The sequence below is a fragment of the Carassius auratus genome, chromosome 18 (assembly GCF_003368295.1).
Source record: "Carassius auratus strain Wakin chromosome 18, ASM336829v1, whole genome shotgun sequence".
Classification (NCBI taxonomy): Eukaryota; Metazoa; Chordata; class Actinopteri; order Cypriniformes; family Cyprinidae; genus Carassius; species Carassius auratus.
The window spans coordinates 565,001-588,704 of record NC_039260.1 but is presented as its reverse complement, the minus strand read 5'-3'; the positions used below and the strand labels follow the sequence as shown (position 1 = coordinate 588,704).

At 40.9% G+C, this 23,704-nt stretch overlaps 1 protein-coding gene across 1 annotated transcript; it reads right to left on the bottom strand.

Moving 5' to 3' along the window:
* Positions 1 to 371: 371 nt before the first annotated feature.
* LOC113118060 (glycine amidinotransferase, mitochondrial-like) lies at positions 372 to 18,522 on the bottom strand. Its single transcript, XM_026286929.1, has 9 exons — positions 18,419 to 18,522; positions 9,845 to 10,033; positions 5,843 to 6,038; positions 4,886 to 5,076; positions 3,221 to 3,358; positions 2,972 to 3,136; positions 2,827 to 2,890; positions 660 to 776; positions 372 to 575 (listed from the first exon to the last, which is right to left on the bottom strand). Exons 1-9 carry the CDS (start codon positions 18,485 to 18,487, stop codon positions 463 to 465), a joined length of 1,242 nt encoding a protein of 413 aa, XP_026142714.1. The 5' UTR covers positions 18,488 to 18,522; the 3' UTR covers positions 372 to 462.
* Positions 18,523 to 23,704: the final 5,182 nt, after the last annotated feature.

Genomic DNA, 23,704 nt, shown 5'->3' with positions numbered 1-23,704 from the left:
TGGTGTGAGAGAACCAGGTTCAAATCCACTGTGAGACACCAACGTGTCCCTGAGCAAGACACTTAACCCCTAGTTGCTCCAGAGGTGTGCGATCTCTGACATTTATAGCAATTGTAAGTCGCTTTGGATAGAAGCATCAGCTAAATGAATAAATGTAAATATATTTCATCCTTCAAGGCAGCATGAAGTAAGCTTGTGTTACTGAAGTAACAATAACATCGATACAAGTTTTTAAAGTTTATAGTGTGCAACAGTTTGTTGCGGGTTATTATTGTCATTCAGTAACACAAACTTACTTCAAGCTGCCTTGAAGGACAAGAGCTCATCTTTACAGACTGAAACGATCAAAGGTCAAATATTATTTACATATTTGGTAATACAAATCAGCGCGAGAACAGATACGTCTGCGGCGTATGACCACGGTGAATTCTGAGCTCAATAAGAACTGCGTGTCTCTCTTGACTAGAGGAAGTAGGACTGGAGCGTCCCGCGCCGGCGCACGTCCGTCGTCCAGCAGTGAAAGCCTCCTCCCAGAGAGTTAGCGTGCCGGATGCTGACTTTAATGCTCTTGATTCCTGCGGGAGCAACACAAACAAGAGCAGCTGAAGGAATGGCATCAGAGCCGATGATGGTTTCATCACAACAAACACTGCTCTCACCGAGACTTTCAAACATCTTCTGGGTGCTCGTCTCATTAGCATCCACCAGCACACGCTTCTCATCCAGCATCAGCACGTTCATCGAGAGCCACTTGGACGACATCCACAGCGGATGATCTGACAACATGAAGAATACTCACATTAAGCCGAATATTTCACAGATGCATCACACATGGACATTCATCATCAATGCAACATGAAATACACATTTATTAGAGTCATACGTCATTACGCTATTTCTACGTCACTGTGCAGTACTTTCCAGTTTCGGTTTTAAATCCGATCAAGTGTTTACATGTCCCCTCGCTCAGATTACAAAAGGAATAAACCACCCCTTACAATCTGATCAAAATTTTAGTCGGATCGAGCGATTGAATCCGATTGACGTGTTTACATGTGACTTTTTAATTCTGATTGTGGTTCTAGTCCTATTACGATCAGATTAGTAGTGTCCAAAGCATAGAGAGATATCTTCAAATCTGAATATCATAAAGGCATGGGGGTTGGTTTATATCATTCATATTGGCAAGCAGCCTTTGGAGTATCATCATTGGCAGCAGCTAAGCCACTCCATCTTTTGACTCATGCTAGTAAACAGGAAATACAGCATGCTAGTCATACTAGCAGTGAATAGATGCAGATGCATAGCAAACCCCTCCGATACCCTAGCAACCACCCTAGCAACTACCCAACATACCCTAGCAACCTCATAAAAACACCCTAGCAACCACCCCAAACACCACAGCAACTGCATAGCAACACCCTAGCAACCACCCTAACTACCATAGCAACGGCCCTAGCAACCATCCCAAGTACCCTAGCAACCACATAGCAACACCCTAGCAACCACCCCAATTACCCTAGCAACCACCCTTGGTACCCTAGCAACGGCCCTAGCAACCATCATGGGAACCCTAGCAACCGCACCCTAGCAACCACCTCGGGTACCCTAGCAACCACATAGCAACACCCTAGCAACCAACCCGATTACCCTATCGACCACCCTGGGTACCATAGCAACAGCCCTAGCAACCATCATGGGGCCCCTTGCAACCGACATAGCAACCACCCAGGTACCCTAGCAACCACATAGCAACACCCTAGCAACCACCCTGATTACCATAGCAGCCACCCTGGGTACCCTAGCAACATCCCCAGCAAATGTCCTGAGGTACCCTAGCAACCACCATAGCAACCACCCCGATTACCTTAGCAACCATATAAAAAGCTTTTGTAAAAACTGTATTTGCCTTTTTCATTTTAATCTTGGCGGTCTTGAGATTGAGTGAAAATGAAACATCACCAACTGCATTTTATTTTTCAATTTGACAAGGAAAAAACATTGTCACAGTGAAAATAAAGATGAAAATGAAATCATTTCATTATTAATTTTGGCACATATTTTACGTGCAGATTTCTATAATGAAATCTGGTTTTGATTTTTATAATTGAATCCACGTTCCTGTGCAGAAAAACATAATTAAGTAGAGTAAGTGTGTTTGACGTTATTGATGTCTGCGAGCTTCATCTCCTGAGCATCATAGCAATATAATCAGACTAGACGAGCAACTCAAGCACTTCAACAAATGAGATACATTTAACAGATTCAGTTCCTCCAAAATTTAGAAATACAGGTTTCTTGTATATCAGCGTTTTAACTTGATTGCTATGTTTGCAAAATAATTCAGAACTGTTGGTGAATATGTGTCGGGGCATCTGAACTAAAGAGTTATTTTTATTAATCAGATCATGATTTTAATCAAAATCCGGTGCATGTTGTGTTGCTGTATGTCCTTAAAGGGAAAGTTCACCTTCAGTTGCTGGTCCCCATTGACTTCAATAGTATGAAAAAAAACACTATGCAAGTCAATGGAAGGTGAACTATCCCTTTAAAGTCCAAATGAAATGGAAATTGCACCAGATCTTTTCTTCTGCATTGTGACGGACATCTGACTGTAACAAATTATTTAAAAAAAGAAAAATGTAGGGCGGGACTTGATTCAGTTGCTGATTGGATGTTGAGATGAGGCTTAAATGACCCGAGTAGATCTCCAGCTATGACAATTTAATTAAACAATATATATATAAACATGCACAGATGAATTGTTCACAAAATAAGGTTTGGGTGCTCTGATGTGACTCCCGTGTCAGAACTCACTGTACTCACTGTCTGGAACAAGAGGAGTTGGAGGAGTCACCACAGTCCAGCCGGCCTTCTTGAACATCTCGATCTGCAGGAGAGAGTCACCATCAGGTGAGTGTGTGTCTCTGCAGTGCTACAGATCAACACTAGGGGGCAGCACAGCACTGACCTGCCTGCAGGGCCGATCCGGATTGGACAGCACCAGCCCCGGGCCGATGATGTTAAAGGTGCCATCGATGTGCATGGGGTTTGGGTCTTTGAAGGAGAGTATGTGGATCTTGTAGGTTGGGGCGAGGTGACGTCTCATCCACTCGATGCCCATGTAGTTTGTAACCTGTCAGTGAAAATGTGAGGAGCTGAAAGAGTTCTCAACACAAGCTGGAGCATTAGAGAGGAATGAGAGCGGATGTGTACTCACCTGACTCCTCTGTACAAAGATATCAGTGCCAGCTCTGATGAAGTCTGCAGCGTCGAAACACGGCTCGAACTCAGTGGTGACAAACTTCCCCTGAGCAGCCAGCTCATGTCTGTCCTCCACGGTGCGCATGGGGTAATCCTGCACGCATTTCATTATTTTATTTTGGATATAGAAAACAAGCAAAGGAAACCGAACCCAAATACCCTGAGAAGTCATTTTGCAAGATATTATTGACACACACATATTGCAATATTTACCCATTTATACACACCAGTGATGCACGGGTTGATCCAAAATGAGCGGGTGCCTGTGGTCACACGCGGTTCTGCGGTTACGAGTCATCCAAAAATATTTTTAATGATAGTCAGGTCGCGGTCGGTCGGGTCGTTTGAAGATGCCAATTAAACCTTTGTAATTTATATAGTACTAGACACAATTTTGTGATACATAGGCCTGCACTTATTGGCTGAATAACTGGCGCGAATAGAGTGACCACCTGTCTCGCTTTATGTTGTACTGTACAGCAATTTACCCTTTGTCCCGCCTCACGCAAATTGAGCATCTGTCCTGCTTTTTCATTCGACCCTGCCTAATAAATACACGGATACGACCATAGGTGTACTGTTAACTTATGTCCAATAGTTCAGAGGAGAGCAATAAAAGCGTTAGTCGATAGGCTGAGCATGAACGCCTCCTCAACATTCAACAATCTCAAATAGGAGCGCGCGCTGTTCTGTCAGGTTAAGCAGCCGTCACCACGAAAAAGAGAAGAGGCACTTGTAATAGCGAATGGACCACAACACACTCTTGATTAAGACCTGTAGATGGCGAAGCAGAGAATGCAGAGAATGTAGATGCAAAAGCAGTTTTTCTGTGGGACATGGTGAAGAATACGATGTGAAGTGACATGGTGCATGTGAGTACCACAGAAAAAAAGCGCATCATCAAGAAACATGCAAATCAGTGCAATCGTTTTACAATAAACCAAATGACCCACAGGCTGACAAAGTTTCGGAAGCAAAGGTGACGAGCATTTATCATGCCGTACATCACACACATTCATATCGCTCTACCGACTGCAGTAAGTTTGCTCCAGTCATTTTTCCAGATTCTGAAATAGCTCCGAAAATTTGTAGAAACTTTGGGTGATATTTTGGGTCAGGTAGTGTCTTAATCTTTTAGTCGGTGGGTTTAAAAAGAAATATAGGCTATATATTACAGAAAGCTTGAAATGTCTACTTTTAAACAAAAATATGCAAACCAAAATAAATAGGCTTCACTCTGATTGTGTAATCCATATAAATGTGCATTTCTCTCTCAACTTCATCTCAGCAGCGACACAGAAAACACCAGTTTATTACCAAACAATTAAATGAGTCCTTGCTAATTTAGACACATTCATAATCATTACCAGTTCTTTACGGCAAGCCTTATGTGTGCGGTCATAACGCTTATTATCCTGTAGGCTATAGCCTATTTAAGTAATTAAATTAATATAAAAGGGGCGATGCATTTAGTACTTTTAAAAAATGCGGGTCAGGAAGTGGGTCGGGTACAATATTTTCTTTTTCTTTTTTTGCGGTCCGAGTTGTGGGCGGGTGCGGATTGTTTATACATTGACCCGCGCATCACTGATACACACACACACACACACATATCACACACCTGATCGTACAGCTGGTCACTCATGGTGGGTTTGGGTGCAGTGGTCCACTTGGCTCCTCGTCTGAAGTACTCCTTGATGAGGGGCCGATACGCACGGTACTCGAAGAACCGGGCTCTCCAGGCCATCGGGGCCTCGATGATCTCGTTCCCCACCACGATCAGGATATCTCTCGGCATCGCTGCATACATGCCTGAGCAGAAAACAGCTGCTGATATCAGTGTGTGTGTGTGTGTGCATGCGTGTGTGCGTGTGAGAGTGTGTGTGTGTGTGTGTGTGAGTGTGTGTGTGTGTGTGTGAGTGTGTGTGTGTGTGTGTGTGTATGAGTGTGTGTGTGTGTGTGTGTGTGTGTGTGTGTATGAGTGTGTGTGTGTGAGTGTGTGTGTGTGTGTGTGTGTGTGTGTGTGAGTGTGTGTGTGTGAGTGTGTGAGTGTGTGAGTGTGTGTGTGTGTATCTATGTGTGTGTGTGTGTGTGTATGTCAGTGTGTGTGAGTTTGTGTGTGTGTGTGTGTGTGTGTCAGTGTGTGTGTGTGTATGTCAGTGTGTGTGTGTGTGTGTGTGTGTGTGTATCTATGTGTGTGTGTGTGTGTATGTCAGTGTGTGTGAGTTTGTGTATGTGTGTGTGTGTGTGTGTGTGTGTGTGTGTGTATGTCAGTGTGTGTGTGTGTGTGTGTGTGTGTGAGTGTATGTCAGTGTGTGTGTGTGTGTGTGTGTGTGTGTGTGTGTGAGTGTGTGTGTGTGTGTGTGTGTGTATGTGTGTGTGTGTGTGTGTGTGTGTGTATGTCAGTGTGTGTGTGTGTGTGTGTGTGTGTGTGAGTGTGTGTGTGTGTGTGTGTGTGTGTGTGTGTATGTCAGTGTGTGTGTGTGTATCTATGTGTGTGTGTGTGTGTGTATGTCAGTATGTGTGTGTGTGTAAGTGTGTGTGTGTGTGTGTGTGTGTGTGTGCGGTCAGCTCTCACCGGTGGAGGTGAAGTCCGGGGTTTTATACTCCACTGACCAGTCGATGGGTTCCGGTCGTCTCACTGTGACTCCCTCATGCTGGAGTATATTGCACATTTCCTCGATTTCAGCGACTGCTTTCTTCAAGTGGTCCTTGGGGAATGTGTGTCCCCCGTGCTGCTGGTAGAAGGGCCAGTTTTTCTCATAGGTGTTGGCCTGCACACACAGATTAGGGTTAGGGTTAGGGTTAGCAGTTCTACCAAAACGACTCATGAGGTGAATATGAAATGCAAAAGTATTTATTTACAAAACCAATACAAAAGAACAAAATTATTTTGGCGTAGGCCCCATCTGTAGCTTGCATCAGACGTTGTAGATTCCAGCTATTCCTGCCAAAGACTAGGGCAGGGTGGAGCATACCCAAAAGAAAGAAGAAAATTAAATACCCACCAGTTTAAGTACTTCTATCAAGATGTTAGAACATATGGACAAAAGAAAAAATAAGATTTAATCAGTCATAATTAAAATGATTATTAAAGCATTTAAGAATGCCAGACAGTTATAGAGACCAAGAAAGGCCGGATATTGATAGAAACCACGATACGCTGGATAGAGGCCGGGTAGGCCATACTCAGAGTTAGCCACGATTAGTCTCGCATAGCCTGACCTTTAGATTGAAGGTCTGGAATTCATGGCAGCTTTCATTGGCCAAGGCCTGCCCATCAAACAACCAATCACAATTTGTTTTGTTCATAGTCACATTTCAAGGTGTGGAAATGTCACCACAATAACATACTGGTGTGTAAAACTCTTTGACATTAAAGATTATATGCAATGAACTTTAAATTATTTCACATACTTTTAAAAATCCAGCGTTTAGCTGATCCTGATAAGCACTCACAGTTTTTTAAACACAGGGATTTCTTCTTTTGTGGGGGGTGGGGGGTGGGGGGGTTGGCACCACGGTAATCTTTGTTTCCAGGCAGAATGTTAAAGAACATGACACACATCTCGCAGAACTCCTGTAGAATTTAACTAATCCGATAACGACATTAACATTACTGAACTGTTTCCACTTTTATGTCCCATATGCATCAGACATTTAGCCAACGGTCCATGGGCATGACGTCTGAGAATAGTCCACAGAAAAGGCCCTCGCTGGCCATAAAGAGAAGCCATGAAGGCCGCAGAGAACATATAGATTACCTTGAGGACAGCTTGATATTCCTTGAGATGTTTAGGGTTCATGTCTACTGTGGGATTCAAATGCGGAGGATGGCCATCTTCCCAGTAGCTTGATATCTGATGTTTAAAATCCAAGTTCAACAACAGTAGTGGCTGGTGTATAGAAGCTTCTAAAGGTGACTAAATGGAGCTGCGAGCTCAGGAATGGCCCGAACCTTGAGTACCCCCCCTTCCCCATCTATTTTATAAGTGAACTCAAAGTGAGGAGATGGGGTGGAGGAGGGATGTTGATAAACCGTCAATGGATAGAGGTAAGTCAGCAATATTTATACTATGGGATTGATTACTTGATAAAGGTCCACCTGTGTTGATTAGGCTAAGTATCTGACGCGCTCCTTCCGAATCTTGTGAATAAAACATGATTTCACGAGTTCACGCTTACATATAATTAGCTGAGGTATGGTATGCGTATTTGGCGTGCTGGCCCAAACCTAGAGTACCCCCCAAAAAGCAAATGTACAAGAAGACATCTGCCAGTTTAAGGACGCCCCCTTGAGTATTGAGTACTGGCAGGGGCTGATTTTGGTTTTCTGAGATGTCATCTCGCTGGCAGGCCGAAAAGCCTACGTACTCCGGTGGGAGCGACTTTGCTCCGGCTGCACTTACTGGAACTACGTGGTTGTGGGCGCCCGGTCAGTAGGGCTCGAGCCGATGTCTGAAGGGAGCGCATGCATCAGACGGGTAAGCCTCGCCGGACGGGGAGAGTGAAAAGTAAAACCTGACTGGGATTGCTCTCGCGGCATCCAATGGGGCATCATACTCAGAACATCGAATGGGTAAGCCTCGCCAGGTGGGGTTAAAAGATTTGAGGATAGCTGAGAGAGTTTAAGGCAGGTTTTGGCGAGAGGTCGAGACTCGTAGCGTCGGACGGTTACCTCGCCTACCGTCAAATGGAAAGGTAAGTTGCGTGGCCGGGAGACTCTTACCGATGTTCAAAGGGAGCACATGCATCGAATGGGTAAGTCTTGCCAACCGTAGAATGGAAAGGTAATAGGTTGTCTGGCCAGGAGGCTCTCGCCTGCGTCCGAATGGAAAACACATATTGAACGGGTAAGCCTCACTGACCATAGAAATGGAATAGGAAAGGTTGTTTAACTGGGAGGCTCTTGTCGGCGTCCGAAGGGAGCACACACATCGAACGGGTAAGCCTCTCCGGATGTGAGATGGAAGAGTTAAAATTAAGTGGCCAGGAAGCTCTCGCCAGCATCCAATGGGGACTTCCTGTTCCCTGAATCGACCGGGTAAGCCTTGCATGCCATAGGATGGAAAAGGTAAGTTTGTGTGGCCATGAGACTCTCGTTGAGGTCTTATGGGAGTTCGCTACTCACGGCATGAGACGGGTAAGCATCGACGACCATAGGATTGAAGGTGGGTTTGTTTGTGTTTTTTACTTGCGGCATCGGACGGCTTGCATATTGGGTAGATCGGTTTGGCGACCTAAACAACATGGAATGGTAATGGCTGTCTGGCCAGGAGGCTCTCGCCGGCGTCCGATGGGATCAAGCGCATTGAACGGGTAAGCCTCGCCGGCCGAAGGATGGAAAAGGTTGCCGGCATCCGGTTGGGAGTTTAAAAACTTGCGACACCATATGGGTAAGTCTCTCCGACCATCAAAGGGGAACATTAAGATTGTTTTAGCTGCGAAGCACTCGTTGGTGTTCGGCGAAAGCTTAATTTGCGGTATTGGATGGGTACCTCTCGTCATCAGAGGGAAAATTGTTTTAGGTGCAATGCACTCATTAGTGTTCGATGGGTACGTCTTGCTGACTGAAAATTCATTTTTTTTTAATATATTTTGGTGGCCGATGAATACCAGGAGACAAACTTAACAATATGCAAGTAACCCAGGGAAAGCCAGGCAATAAGTCAAGCGACAGTTTGAGCAAAAACTTTGCGGCAGTATCTGCAACAACAATGAAGTGAAGTGTGAGTAAAGGGCTTTTATATTCCTCATGCTGACTGCCGATTGGCTAGATCTAATTGTAATGTGACGTGGCATTAATCTTCCTAGTAGAACTTACGCTGACACTTCCATTTCTCTGATGTGATGGAAAAGACTTCTACTGCTCATTAACATGGTTTATATTGTACACTAGTCTTATGATAATTATAATGATGACCAGTGTTGGGTAAGTTACTTTGGAAATGTAATAGGTTACAGATTACAAGTTAAAATCTAAGAAGTAGTGTAACTATTTTAATCATTTTTTAAAGTGATGTTACTTTTACATTTGATTCCTTTTTTTGGATTAATTTTCTAAATTTCTAACAGGTTATTTAATTTAATTTCATTTACTTCTTTTACATGTAACTTACTCTCCCCAACTTCCCATGTCAACGGAGGAAGGACGGTGGAGTGATTGGGAAATGAGCGACACCTGCTCCACTCACCGGTCTCGAGTCCCACGGAGGAGATCAGAAGGATACAAAAGAAGGGCGACGACAGTGAAGGACGAGAGAAGACCAGGTCTGGGTTTTATTTTGTGTTTGGTTTTGGTTGTGCGCATCAGTCATCTGCGAGGGGCTATCGTGCTGGTTTGTGTTTATTTGGTTATTAGTTTTGATTTGAATGTTCGCCGGTTCCCACTTCCCTCTTCCCATGATTATGAAGTTTTTATACCGTTACAGAATATAAATAAATATAATGGTATACATATAAGAATGTGTGTGTGTGTGTGTGTGTGTGTGAGAGAGAGAGACTGTGCAGAGCCTGAGTGCGAGTGTGGATGTGTGTGTGTGTGTGTGTAAGTGTGTGTGTGAGTGTGTGTGTTCTGTACCTTGACCTCCACGGTGAACGGGGGAACGCAGGCATTCTCAGCTCTCCCGACAATCACCTCCTCGAGTGGGTCCCACTCGTTGTATGCGCACACGGGGCAGTCCTCAGGTGTGTGCTCGGTTACCGAGGTGGCGGAACTCGAAGTGCTGCGGAACGCGTGTGACACCCATCCCGACACCGTGCGACTCACCTGTGCGACACAAACCAAATTCACAAATCACCACCAAACAACAGATATCAAGAAAGAGCAATGAGATTAAAGCAAGTGCGAATTACGGAGTGATCGCGATAATAACGCACTAACTGCGCTTGAACAGAATGATCTATCTCTTCTGTTCCTTTAGTTTCTGACCTCTGATCATTACAACTTTGCTGTCACTCATTCATAACATTAATTAAAAAATGTATTAAGATTGTTTAAAGCAGTGGTTCTCAAAGTGTCAGGCTCCCCCTAGTGGTTATGCAGAGGAATCACTAAACTAAACACATACATAATCGTTGACTTGATTGCAAAATAAATGCACAGACAATATTTAAACTGAACAGAGATGACATCACTGAATTCAATGATGAACTGCCTTTAACTATCAGTCTGCATTATTGACACACTGTTTTCCTAATGAATGTTGTTCAGTTGCTTTGACGCAATCTATTTTTTTTAAAGCGCTATTTAAATAAAGGTGACTTTGACTTTAATTTTAAACATTACAATATAACATTTCAGTAATCTATATAGCCAACCAGTCAACAGTTTTTGGACAGTAAGATTTTTTTTAATGTTTTAAGAAGTCTCTTTTGTTCACCAAGCCTGCATTTATTTGATCCAAAGTACAGCAAAAACAATTATATTGTTGTTACAGACATGCCAGGTTCCAACACCTACCAAGCACAGCGCACTCCCTCACCTGAATACTAATCACTCCCACCTGATCCTCATCCACCAGCAATCACCATATCACTACAAATACCACACACGCACCCAGTCAGTGTCTGGTCTTACCTGTATGCTTACTCTAAGGACTAACTCTATCTCTACTTACCTCTCTCCAGTGATCTCCAGAAGCTTGTGTGTGTGCACGCCAGTCCCATGGCCAAGCCGGCGCCCTATTCTGGTTCGGTGGAGGATTGCAGTGGATTCCTGCTCCAATGCTTGCTGGTCCTGGGGATGCAACCGCACTTATACCCTACCAAAAGGTCTAAAGTGGCCTTCCTGATATCTCAATTACTAGGTAAAGCACTTCAGTGGGCCGATTCAATTTGGACACAGAATAACCCAGTTATCCAGTCTTATTCTAGCTTCATTGACCATTTCCGATAAGTTTTTGGCAAACCAGCTTGGGACTCTTCTATTGGTGAGAACCTTTATAACTTGAAACAGGGAAAAATGTCTGTCAATGAAAATGCTCTAAAGTTCAGGACTCTGGGGATATATCCCCTTTCCATTCGGTGGAGAAGGCCATGGAGGATTACATCAAGGAGGTGCTGGCTCAGGGTTACATTCGTTACCTGAAACGCTGTCAGAAACTGGTCCACTCCTACCACCATCAAGAACTCCAACGATTCCTCGGCTTTGCCAATTTCTACAGATGCTTTATTCAAAATAACAGTTCCATCACCAACCCTCTAACTAACCTCCTCCGGAACAAACCCAAATCACTGTCATGGACCCCAGCCGCCACAGAGGCTTTCAACTCCCTCAAGGAGGCTTTCATGACCACTCCACTCCTGGAGCCCAATCCTGACCCCAATCGATCCCTCATCGTCGAAGTCAACGCCTCAACGACTGGAGTGGGAGCGGCCCTGTCACAGCAGCAGGGGAATCCCAGTCGCCTCCATCCATGTCCCTGTGCTGGCAATCAAGTTGGCCCTGGAGGAATGGAGGCATTGGCTGGAGGGAGCCAAACACCCTTTTCTAGTCCTCAAAGAGCCACAAGAACCTTGAATATTTACGTATTGCCAAGAGGCTGAATCCAAGACAGGCCTGCTGGGTGCTATTCTTCACCCGCTTCAACTTTTCCATCTCGTATTGCCCAGGGGCCAAGAACATTAAGGTATATTTCTAGGTATATGGGAAACACACGTTCAGCCTAAAATGAATAATTTAGGTGTAATTTTTGACTCTGCTCTTATGTTTGACCATCAGGTTAAAATGTGGTAAAAAATAGTTTTTATCAGTTAAGGACTATTGCGAAAATGAAATCTTTTTTGTCTGTTCTTGATCTGGAAACTGCTCTATATGTAGGAATTAGTCAATCTCTTATCTCAAGATTGCAGCTGGTTCAAAATGCTGCAGCGAAGCTCCTGGTATTAAGAAAAGGGAGCATGTTACACCTGTTTTGAAAAGGCTTCATTGGCTCCCTGTGAAATATCGGATACAGTATAAGGTTTTGTTATATGTTTATAAAGCTGTTCACGAGTTGGCCCCGTAATATATCAAGGATTTGGTGCTTATGAACTCTGGTAGATCTCAAAGGTCCTTTAATTGTTTACTGCTCTTTGTTCCAAGAACTCGTCTTAAAACTAAAGGTGATCGAGCTTTCTCAGTCGTTGGACCTAGACTGTGGAATGCTCTTCCCCCTGATATAAGATCTGCACCGTCAGTTGATGTTTTTAAAACTTGTGTGAAAACTTATTTGTATTCTGTTTCTTTTAATTCTTGACTTTGTCATTCCATATTTTGTTTTTTTGTTTTTTTGTATGTTTCCTTGCTTTTAGATGTACTGTCCTTTGGTCTACGTTGTAGTAGAAAGGGCTATATAAATAAACGAGACTTGAGACTTGAGACTATTAAGGCTGACGCCCTGTCCCGGTGTCATGCCCCCAAATAAAACCTAAAAGAACCTGAAACCATACTTCCTGAGAAAGTAATCGTCAGCCCCATTACCTGGTCCGCAGAGACCCTACCATCATCCGATCCCTCTGCCAACACTCCCCAATCAATACATCCCCAGGACACGGTGCACTCCACTCATCCACTCCACTCACACATCTCTTGGCAATGGTCACCCGGGGGTCAATGAAACCCTCTCGTTGCTAAGGGAACGCTTCTGGTGGCCGAACATGGCATCGGACATCAGAAGTTATGTGAACAGATGTAAAGACTGCGCCATCTCCAAAAGTCCAAGCCATCCACCATCAGGCAACTTCCACCCTCTGCCCGTCCCTAATTGCCCATGGTCACACCTAGGGGTGGACTTTATCACTTATCATCCTCCTTCCGACAATAATACATGTATCCTGGTCATTGTTGACAGATTTTCTAAATCATCTCGTAGTCTTCTCCCTCTGAAGGGTCTACCCACGGCCATGGAAATGGCAGAGTTAATGTTTAACCATGTCTTCAGATACATTGGCATTCCAGAAGACATCGTCTCCGACAGAGGTCCCCAGTTCATCTCCCGGGAAAGCATTCCACTCAATCCTAGGTGTGGCCATCAGTCTGTCTTCCGGATACCATCCCCAATCCGATGGGCAGACAGAGAGGAAGGCTCAGGAGATCGGCCGCTTCCTCCGTACCTTCTGCCTTGGCCACCAGGACTCTTGGAACCAGTTCCTAGGGTGGGCCGAGTACGCACAAAACTCCCTGCGACAACCCACCACCAGACTCACTCCATTCCAGTGCGTGCTCGGCTACCCACCACTGCTCTTCCCGTGGTCAGGTGAAGCCTCGGACGTTCCCTCCATCCACTACTGGTTCCAAGAGAGCGAGAGGGTCTGGGAAGCGGCTCACCATCAACTGCAAGGGGCTCTACGTAGGCATAGGATGACAGCCGACCTTCGCCGATCTGATGCTCCGGAAAACCAACCTGGTCAGAAGGTCTGGCTGTCCCCCCTGGACATCCGCCTCCGCCTACCCTGCTGCAAGCTGAGTCCCAGATTCATTGGCCCCTTTCACCATCTTAGAGCAGATCAATCCGGTCACTTTTCAAACTCCAATTACCACCTGAGTACCGGATTCACCCCACTTTCCATGTGTCACTCCTCAAGCCTTCCCATCCCTCTGTTTCTCCCTCCACAGAACCTGGCATAGCCGAAGCTTAGAGTCAGTATAATTTGGAATTTTTGGAAAATCAATTATAGAAATTAATACTTTTATTTAGCAAATATTCTTTTAATTGATCAAAAGAGATGATAAAGACATAATTTTATAAAAGATTTATATATCAGATAAAAGCTGCTCTTCTGAACCTTCAATTAATCAAAGAACCCTGAAAATGTTATACTCTGCTGTTTTCAACATTATTATATTATTATATTATATTATCTTTTTTTTTTTTTTTTTTTTGGAGCAGCAAATCAGAATATCAGAATTGGTTTCTGAAGGATGGTGTGACTCGAGTAATGATGCTAAAAAATCAGCTTTGAAATCTCAATAAATTACATTTTGAAATATATTCAAATAGAAAATCTATTTTAAATAGGCTAGTGAAAATATTTCAAAATTGTACTGTTTTGCTGTACTTTGGATCAAATAAATGCAGGCTTGGAGAGTTTAGTGCTCAGTGATGTTAATTTCGCCTACTGGGTCCGAATAAAACATCAGATCATGCACAGACTATCAAGTCTCTTTGAGTTTAAATCTATGTTTATTCACATTAGCTCTTGAAAACCTCTCTTGACTTGTTCTGTATCTCTAATAAGTAAAAACAAGAACCCTGACCTGAAGTTGTCTATGACTGATAAACAGACGGACTAGTGGAAGTAACACTTACTCTGAAGTGATCTGTCTTTAGTCCTGTCCCCTGCTCGGCTTACAGTAACCCTCTTTCACATCACAATCAAATAAATCTCACTCCCTCATATTTTATGGCGTTTTTATTACCACAGTTTTACTACAAATACCATGGTTAAATTATGGTTAGTGTAGCAGAACGTTGTTTTACTATGGTTTCACTAGTAACCAATAATCATGTTTTTTCGTATTTTATATAGATACAAATCTTCATGTTCTATATTAATTTTACAGCATGTATTTGTGAAAATGTTTAGGCAGCCGCAGCACACACCACACAGAACACTGCACATTTCAAAGCACTTCAATGGACCTGTTTTGTCAATGTTACAAATATTTTTAATAGATCAATAATAAAGTACGACAGGCTTTTACAAAAGTTTTTATCACTTTATTAAAAATAAGCAAAACAAAGAAACGAGCGGCAGAAATGATTTTATGTTGGCCATTCTGAGTCTACACCATGCTTTTCCTATGAACGGGAAAGGACTGTTTTCCCCGAAGCTGACTCACCGAACAAGTCAATGCGATGAATTTACATGGTATTAAAAGGGGTGTAATCTACGCCCCTGCATGCCTATGCCTGTCTGTGCAGCATCTCTCTACAGCGAAGCTGTGCAGTTTGATTACTTTAAAACACAAAGACATTTTGGCTTTAACTTTTCTGATTCTAAGCATTTTTACTGACAAATCACAGGGCAGCCTTGTCAATATTGTTTGTTTACGTCTGTGAGTGATCCGTTATGTGTGTCTGTGTGTGTGTGTGTGTGTGTGTGTGTCTGTGTGTGTGTGTGTGTGTCTGTGTGTGTGTGTGAGTGTGCAGTACAATCCTTGTAGGCAGAACTAGTTTAGAACAGCTATAGTTACAGCATTAATTGTGCTAGTGATCGAGCGGTAATGGAGCACTCTGAGAGCGAGCGAAATCCAGAATTCTCCAACCTTCAGAAAATCCCCGCTTCAGTCAAAATCACGCTGTTCTGCTCTCGGTGCACTTTGATCTCATACACTGCTTTGGGGTGGCAACTGGGGTGGCAAAGCTCATTTTTAGGGTGGGCCCTAGGAATTGTCCTAAACTTCCCTCTCCTTACAGTGCCTCTGGTTGCAGGTTCCCTTCTTGAACTGTTCAATACATTTACACAAATGTACACATCTCTTGTAATATGACACATTACTAAAACATGTTTTTTACAGAATCTGTAGTTTTCAGCAAAATAAGAGATCAGCTGGTTTTAGTCTTAAATGTACAAGGGTTTCTCTTGCAAGTGCACCACAAAATATGCATTTATAAGCTAAATTATTACAAAAACCTTTAAATATTATTGTATTTGGATTGTTCTTCTACATCTTTTTAACAATACATCCATGCATACTCTGCAAAACAAAGTTTGGGATTATTTTCATCTGTTTTACACAGTATATTTGCAAAACAAAACTGCTGTTTTACAATTTTGAGCATGTGGTAGTTTGATTAGAGTTGATTGTAAAGCCATTGCTGCCAGTCACTTGATTGTGAGCCTTTATAATGTACAGTGTTGATCTAAAAGCAAACTAGGCTCTAATTGAACATACAATTGTGTATTTATACGTAGATAACCCTAAAAAATTGTTTAATTCGATCAACAATCTTTTAAACAGAAATAATACTTCCAATGTTTCTGCTCCTGTTCAATTATGTAACAGGTTTCTTGTGTTTTATGGTAATAAGATTGAGGGGATAAGAGATCAGATTACTACTACAAATACATGTGTTACCCCAAAATTAAATAAGATAGAATTCTCTGGTGTCTATCTTTCAGAATTCTCCACGTTAGATTCTCAATCCCTGTGTAATCTGGTTTTAAAAATGAAAGCTACCACCTCAAATGTTGATCCCATACCATCTAGTTTGTTTCAGTCATGCTTTTCTTCATTGTGTCCGACTGTTTTGAGTATTATAAATGACTCTCTGTCTTCTGGTGTTGTGTCATCAGCACTTAAAATTGCCGCTGTAACCCCGTTCCAAAAACAAAAAGCTGTGACTTTGAGAATCTAACACATTTTCGTCCCATCTCTAATCTCCCTTTTATTGCTAAAATCTTCGAACGTATTGTTGCATCACAATTGCTCTCTCATCTGTCTGTAAATAACCTCTATGAACCTCTTCAATCTGGCTTCCGTAAAATGCATAGCACTGAGACAGCATTAGTTAAATTCACAATGACTTATTGATGGCTTCAGATTCTGGATACTTATCAATACTGATTTTGCTTGATCTCAGTGCCGCTTCTGACACTACTGATCATTATATCTTACTTTCTCGCTTAAAGTCTGTCTTTGGTGTATCGGACTCTGCTCTGAGTTGGTTTAAGTTTTATCTCTCAGATTGAAAACAATTCGTTGTGCTGGGTGGCTGCAGATCTGAGGTTGGCGTGGTAAAATATGGTGTACCTCAGGGTTCAATTTTAGGTCCTTTACTTTTTTTTTTTTTTTCTTTTTTTTTTTTATTGTTTGCCCATATAATCACATAGCATCAATAACATCAGTTTGTGTATTCATGTTACAGTATGTACAGTCTTACAACATAGGAGATAAAACATTAATAAGAAAAGAGGTCCTTTACTTTTTAGTCTTTATATTTTTACTCTTGGCCCACTTTTGAGGTCTCTTAGTCTTGATTTTCATTGTTATGCTGATCAGATATATATTCACTCAAAATATGATGTAAATGTGGCTGCTTCACATCTTTCTAACTGTATCACAGATATCAAAAATTGAATGTCTGTTAATTTTCTATGTCTAAAAAGTGATGAGACAGAAGTGTTGCTTATCAGTTCGCCTCAGAGTGAAATCTGTAGCCTAGCATGAGGATGGCTCTGTTATAAAGTTTCAATCTAAATTAAAAACCTGGGTATAATTTTTGATACTAATTTAACTTTTGATCTTCATGTACGTAATACTGTTAAAGTTTCTTATTTTCATTTCAGAAATATATCCAGATAACGGTCCATGCTGCCTTTTCCTGTAGCTGAAAAATTAACCAATACTCTGGTTTTCTCTAGAATTGATTATTGCAACGCCTTGTTAGCAGGAGCATCAAAATTTATTTTGAACAAACTTCAGTGGGTACAAAACTCTGCTGCATGTATTCTGACTAGGACAAGACATAGAGATCATATAAAACCTGTTTCAGAGACCTTACATTGGCTTCCTGTCAAATACTCTACATTCTGACACGTAATCTTCACTCGGCCGACGCTGGTCTTTTAGTTGTTCTGATAACGCACCTAAAAGCAATGGGTGATAGGGTGTTCCCTTCAGTTGCCCCAAAGTTATGGAATTCTCTGCTTGCACCATCCTTAAAAATGTTTAAATCTTTACTTAAAATGTATTATTTTAAGGAAGCATTTGGGTGAAAGGTGATCTTTGTGGTTGCTTATGTGATGTATTGTATGGGTTTACTATATGTCTTGGATACTTTTAAAATAGTTTTTAGGTTTATAAAAATGTTTGTAATACTTTTTGTATTGTGTTTATCATGCCAATTTTATCTATCTTAATTTTTCTTATGTAAGCGCTCTGAGAATTTACTTTTAAAAGCGCTATACAAAATAAAGTTATTATTATTATTACATGATGCAAGGTACGATGGTGAAACAACATCGTGTTATCAACGTTGATCCAATTTGCGAAATCGAAAGGTAACTTCACGTTGATTCAAACATGGTACCTGACGTTATTCTCAAAATGCATTTGAGAGTTTAACACTACAAACACATTCTTAAAATGCATTCTGTAAATGCGTAAAGACCCTCATCACACACTCACACACACACACACAGTGCTTTACTCTCTAAAGATATTCACCATAGCTCCGATCAGATGAGCAGCTTCTGCTCCTCGGCTCCCTCCTCTCAGACACCGCACACGCAGCATGTTGCTCTGGATCTGGATCTGGATCTGGTTCTGGATCTGGTTCGGGACTGAAGCTCTCAGGCAGCAGCAGCAGTTCTGATCTGAGGCGCAGCGGGCACGCGCTTTTATAGTGCGCGCGCAGGTGGCAAGGCTCGCGGAGCGGAATTCTTGAAGATAAACTGCAGCAGAAGAAGAAACTCTGACAGCAGCACATTCTTATCCCACCCTTACGATAAATAAACATGATTTACTACAAATAAAACCAAAAAAACTATATGGTTAAACCATATGCTTACCACATATTAACCGTGGTTTTGCTAGACTACCCATAGTTTAACTGTGGTATTTGAAGTAAAACTATTACAAATGGTAGCCTAAACAATATGCCAAAAAAAAAACTATGGTTACTACACTTTTACTACAATAGAACAATGGTTAATTTTCATAAGGGCAACGAGTCTGAGCTGCATTTAAAAGATGCAACGCCACTCCGTGCATTCACTACTGTAATTACTGCCAGCTGCTGGATAATAATAATAATAATAATAATAATAATAATAATAATAATAATAATAATAATAATAATAATAATAATAATAATAATAATATTGACTTTCACACGGAGCCGTCCTCAAGGAAGACATATGAAAAAAGTAAAGATCAGTAAAGGAACGAATGAAAATGCATCAGTTTAAATGATCAACTTTAAAACAATTAAAAGAGTTAAATGGCTTTAGATTAGATTCAGGTAAAGCTCTGTCAAAATAAAAACATACTGTGTTTGTAAAATTTACATAACTGATGCTATCTAGCAGTCAATGAGTGAGAGAGTTTAGTCCCAGCATACACCAACTCCTCTATTTTCTGTGAGAAGCAGAGAAGTGGAGATGCTGGAGAGAGGGATGATGTGTCTGGTGAGATGGGCTGTGTCTCTGGTGTTTCCGGTGGCTGTGATGTGTTGTCCTGGCTTCCCTTGCTGTTTTCCAGAAAGTCGTACTTGGGTGCTGAATCTTGTAGCTGTTTTGATAGATCACAGTCAGTCTGTGAGGAGCTCTGTGGGCAGGGCTCAGCCGGGATAGTGTCTATCAGCAGTGCTTGTTTTGTCTGCGTGGTGTTATCAGTGTCCTTGTGGGATATGTCAACCACATGATGACTCGGACCCGGTGTGTGTGTGCTGAATGGATTGACACACTCTGCTGAAGGATGACGAAGGGAGAAGTAGATATTGTCCTTAAACACTCCAGCACCAAGTTTGTTTGGGTGGAGGCCATCCGGTTTAAACAATTGTCTATGGCCCCAGAAAAGATTGAAGTTGTTGATGAAATTTATTCCTTTTATATTACAAGATCTTTGTAGCCATGTGTTCAGCCCAAGCATCCGTGAAAACATATTAGTTATTATATATTAGTTATATTAGTTATTATTATATTAGTTATATTAGTTATTATTATATTAGTTATATTAGTTATTATATATTAGTTATATTAGTTATTATTATATTAGTTATATTAGTTATTATTATATTAGTTATATTAGTTATTATTATATTAGTTATATTAGTTATTATTATATTAGTTATATTAGTTATTATTATATTAGTGGTCCACTGATGAATGACGGAACTTTGAGTCTGCAAAGTGTTTCAAGAGAGAGAGACCGGAAGTTTTAATTCCTTAAGGGGCGCTGTTGGCCTACTTCTAATAAAATGAAAGCAAAATACAAATATTATCTGTGTATTATGCACAAATACTATTTAGACTGTGTTTTGGATTAAATAAAGCAGTAATTGATGAGATAAAATCATGGGTGTGTTTTGATTTAAAGTTGAGAATCTATCCTCGGGCGCACGCATCTGGCCCTAAGTTAACTTCTTGTGTTTGCTTATCAGTCTGGCTATGGTCCCGTCTACAAACGCAGTTAAAGTCAAGGTGATGAGTAGACTGAAGTTGGCCTCAGGTGGTTGTGCTGTGGGATGTGTTTCCCATACATTTATTTATTTGTGGCGCTCACAATATCAAAACTGATACATTTTCCAAAAGGCTTCGTTGAATAAACATGAACAAATACAGCACGTTTAAAAATCAAAACAAGCCGCAAGTGTTTTATATCACTGTATTCCTGAAGGAAGGCTATCTTTAATTAGTCTATTCAATTTTCATTTCATCTTGCATGTAATATGCCTGATAAAGCAGCGTTTGTGAGCTCAGCGCCGCTTGTGCACAGCAGTTACTGAGGAAACCTGTTTCTCCTGCTAGCAGAGAATTAATGAGCATTTTCAGAAAGTCTGATTTACGCAGCAAACATATTTTGCTTGTTATCAAAAATAATCTACTCTAGAGGGACTGCTTAGCTGTTGTTAAAAAAACAGTATTGGACATCTAATTTTACAGAATTATGCCATTTTTGAAATTGAAAAAGATAGTATAATTTACAGTGAAGAACTGTAAACTGACATTCCCAGAATTCCCTGCGGTACATTTCAAATTTTGGTTGAAATAATTGTTTCTTTTTAGTTGTTTTTTTTTTAATCAGTTTTGTATATTAGGGTTGTGTGTTACACCTAATGTTGTTAAATGAATGTTTATCGCATTATTTCAGTTTCATGTGTGTTACCATGATGGTGTTTAGTGCTTGTATGGATCACACTGTGAACCTTCTATAGATGATATTATTTAAAAAGCAGCTTGTGATGGGCTTCGGTTCATCATGTGACTTTCTCATCACCAGCTGCATTGGGTGGTTATCAATGTGACAGTGTAAGAACAAGTAGGTTGCAGAACGAAATTATACTAAAAACATTCATAAGGGCACTAGACAAAGTTATCAGCTATATATCAATGGTTAAAAACTATAACAGTAATATGCATTGTTGCATGAATAATATACAGCTAATAAAATTATGCAACTATGGAGCCATGCTTTCATGTACATTCATAATCCTGTGAAACTCTTTTGGCTGTTGATGTTAATAATGTGTTTTAATGTCGGTAATAATATCACCACCAACAACAAATCTAATATTCTCTCTGAGTTTTCATTTTCCTAACATGAATAAAACCAAAAATCATGGTTATTGTATCCACGGTAACCACAAATTAACCATGGTTTCATAACTTCAAAATAATAATTTACAAAGAAGTATTAAGATCATATTCCTTTTTTGGTTATAAAAACAAACCTAAGCAACAATAGCCAATCAAATCACTTAAAATGCATTATATAAAAACAATGAGGCAAAAATTATTGGTTAATTAATAATTATATGGTTACATTCAATAACACCGTTAAAAAAACATGAGGGGATGAAGGGAAAGTTCTGGCCTAAAGGTTAGAGAGTCGGACTCACAGTCCAAAGATGGATTTTTGATGCTCTAAACAAGAGTTAAGTGGGAAAAGCAGTCTATAATATTCTTCGTTGTATTTTATTAGCTACTTATTTTTCAACATTTCAGTAAATCATTTTAGCAGTACTTGCAATGAACAGGGCTTATGGATGCAAGTAAAGTGATATAGGACTACAGAACTATGTTGGACAACCGATCGATGGGGATGATAGACAGACTAGACAAAGGTTTGTGGCATTCAAGTTTGTACTCACAGCTTCAACTATAAAAGTTTCCTTATTCATAAAATACAAGAAGAACAAATCAGTTATAGGCTACTTTATTCCATTTTTGCATAAATTGTTGCATTCAAATAAACATGACAGGTTACATAATAGTTTTGTGTTTTTCTCTAACAGAAACTCATTCTGCTTGTGTTTCATGAATAATAGGTGTATGTGGACAACACTGACATATGATGAATTATCTTGATGCTTTGCCAAACCACACATGCAGGACGTTACTGCGGTTTGTCAGATGTGCGTATTCAAGTCAAGTCAAGTCTGCTTTAATGTCCGTTCTTCTACATGTGCAGTACATACACACAGTTACTCTCAGACCCCGGTGCACACAGATAACATTAAAGCCTAAAAATCTAGATCAAATATGAAATGTAGATACAACTATACAATAAGGGAATGTAAAAAAAGACATCTAATAAAATTAAAAATAAAGTGAAATAAAGCGGCGCGAGGCAAATGGCAGATGAAAATGTAATGATATTTGAATTCTTTTCGTTGTTAGGATCTGTCATTCAGAAGCATGGCTTTACTAATCACCGCTACGCTGATGACACCCAACTCTACTTCTCATTCCAGGCAGATGACCCGACGGTAGCCGCTCGCATCACATTCAAGATACTGATGCTTGTCTACAGGACGACCACTGGCACGGCACCAACACACCTAAACTCACTGGTTCAATCCTATGTGTCCTGCAGAAGTTTGTGTTCTTCAACTGAACGACTCCTTGTGGTGCCATCCCAAAGAAGTTCACAATCACTCTCACTGACCTTCTCCTGGACTGTGTCCAGCTGCTGGAATGACCTCCAGATCTCAGTGAGTCATCTTCAAGAAACATCTAAAGACAAAAAAGTGGTTTGCCAGCACTTAACCAACTAATGATAGCACTTATCTTTTCTTTTCTTTCATATTCTTATAAAAAAAAAAAAAAAAAACCTGTCTCTGTGTTCTGTACTAGACTAACGGAGACGTGTCATGGCGCTTGTATTCTGTTGTTGTTCTCTTGTTGACCTGACTGCTTCTGTTGTTCTCATTTGTGAGTCGCTTTGGATAAAATCGTCTGCAAAATGATTAAATGTAAATGTAAAAATGAACGCACCTTCAGCACAGTGTTTTTATGTTAGAGAAAAGTGCTTAACATCTCACAGGTTTTTTTTGTTTTCTTTCTGAGAGCAAATGAAGATTAATTCAAATTTGATTCAGGGCTGAAGATGCAATAAAATCATATGATCTGTATTATTATGTATGGTTTGGTGAAGATGGTCAATGATTAACACACATGTGAATGAATCAGGCTTGCAGCTCAATAACACATGACTCCAGCGCACTTTTCAGCCTTAAAAAAGTGTTGAAAATACATAGAGAGGATTATGAATATGTGCAATAGTAAGAAACCTGCAAGTTATCTCCTCAGGAGAAGTGTTGTGGTCACTTCTTTACCACTGGGTTAGCTCTTTTGATCATGAATGCAAAACTAACTCAGTCACGCTGATTTCCAAGTGTATCTTTATTTGATTGGTTTGACCTGACATGCAATCACACTCAACAAGTTTAACTAGAGAAACACAGCCCAAGAGCAGAGCGAATAATCAGCCAAACGTGGTGTGAACGCA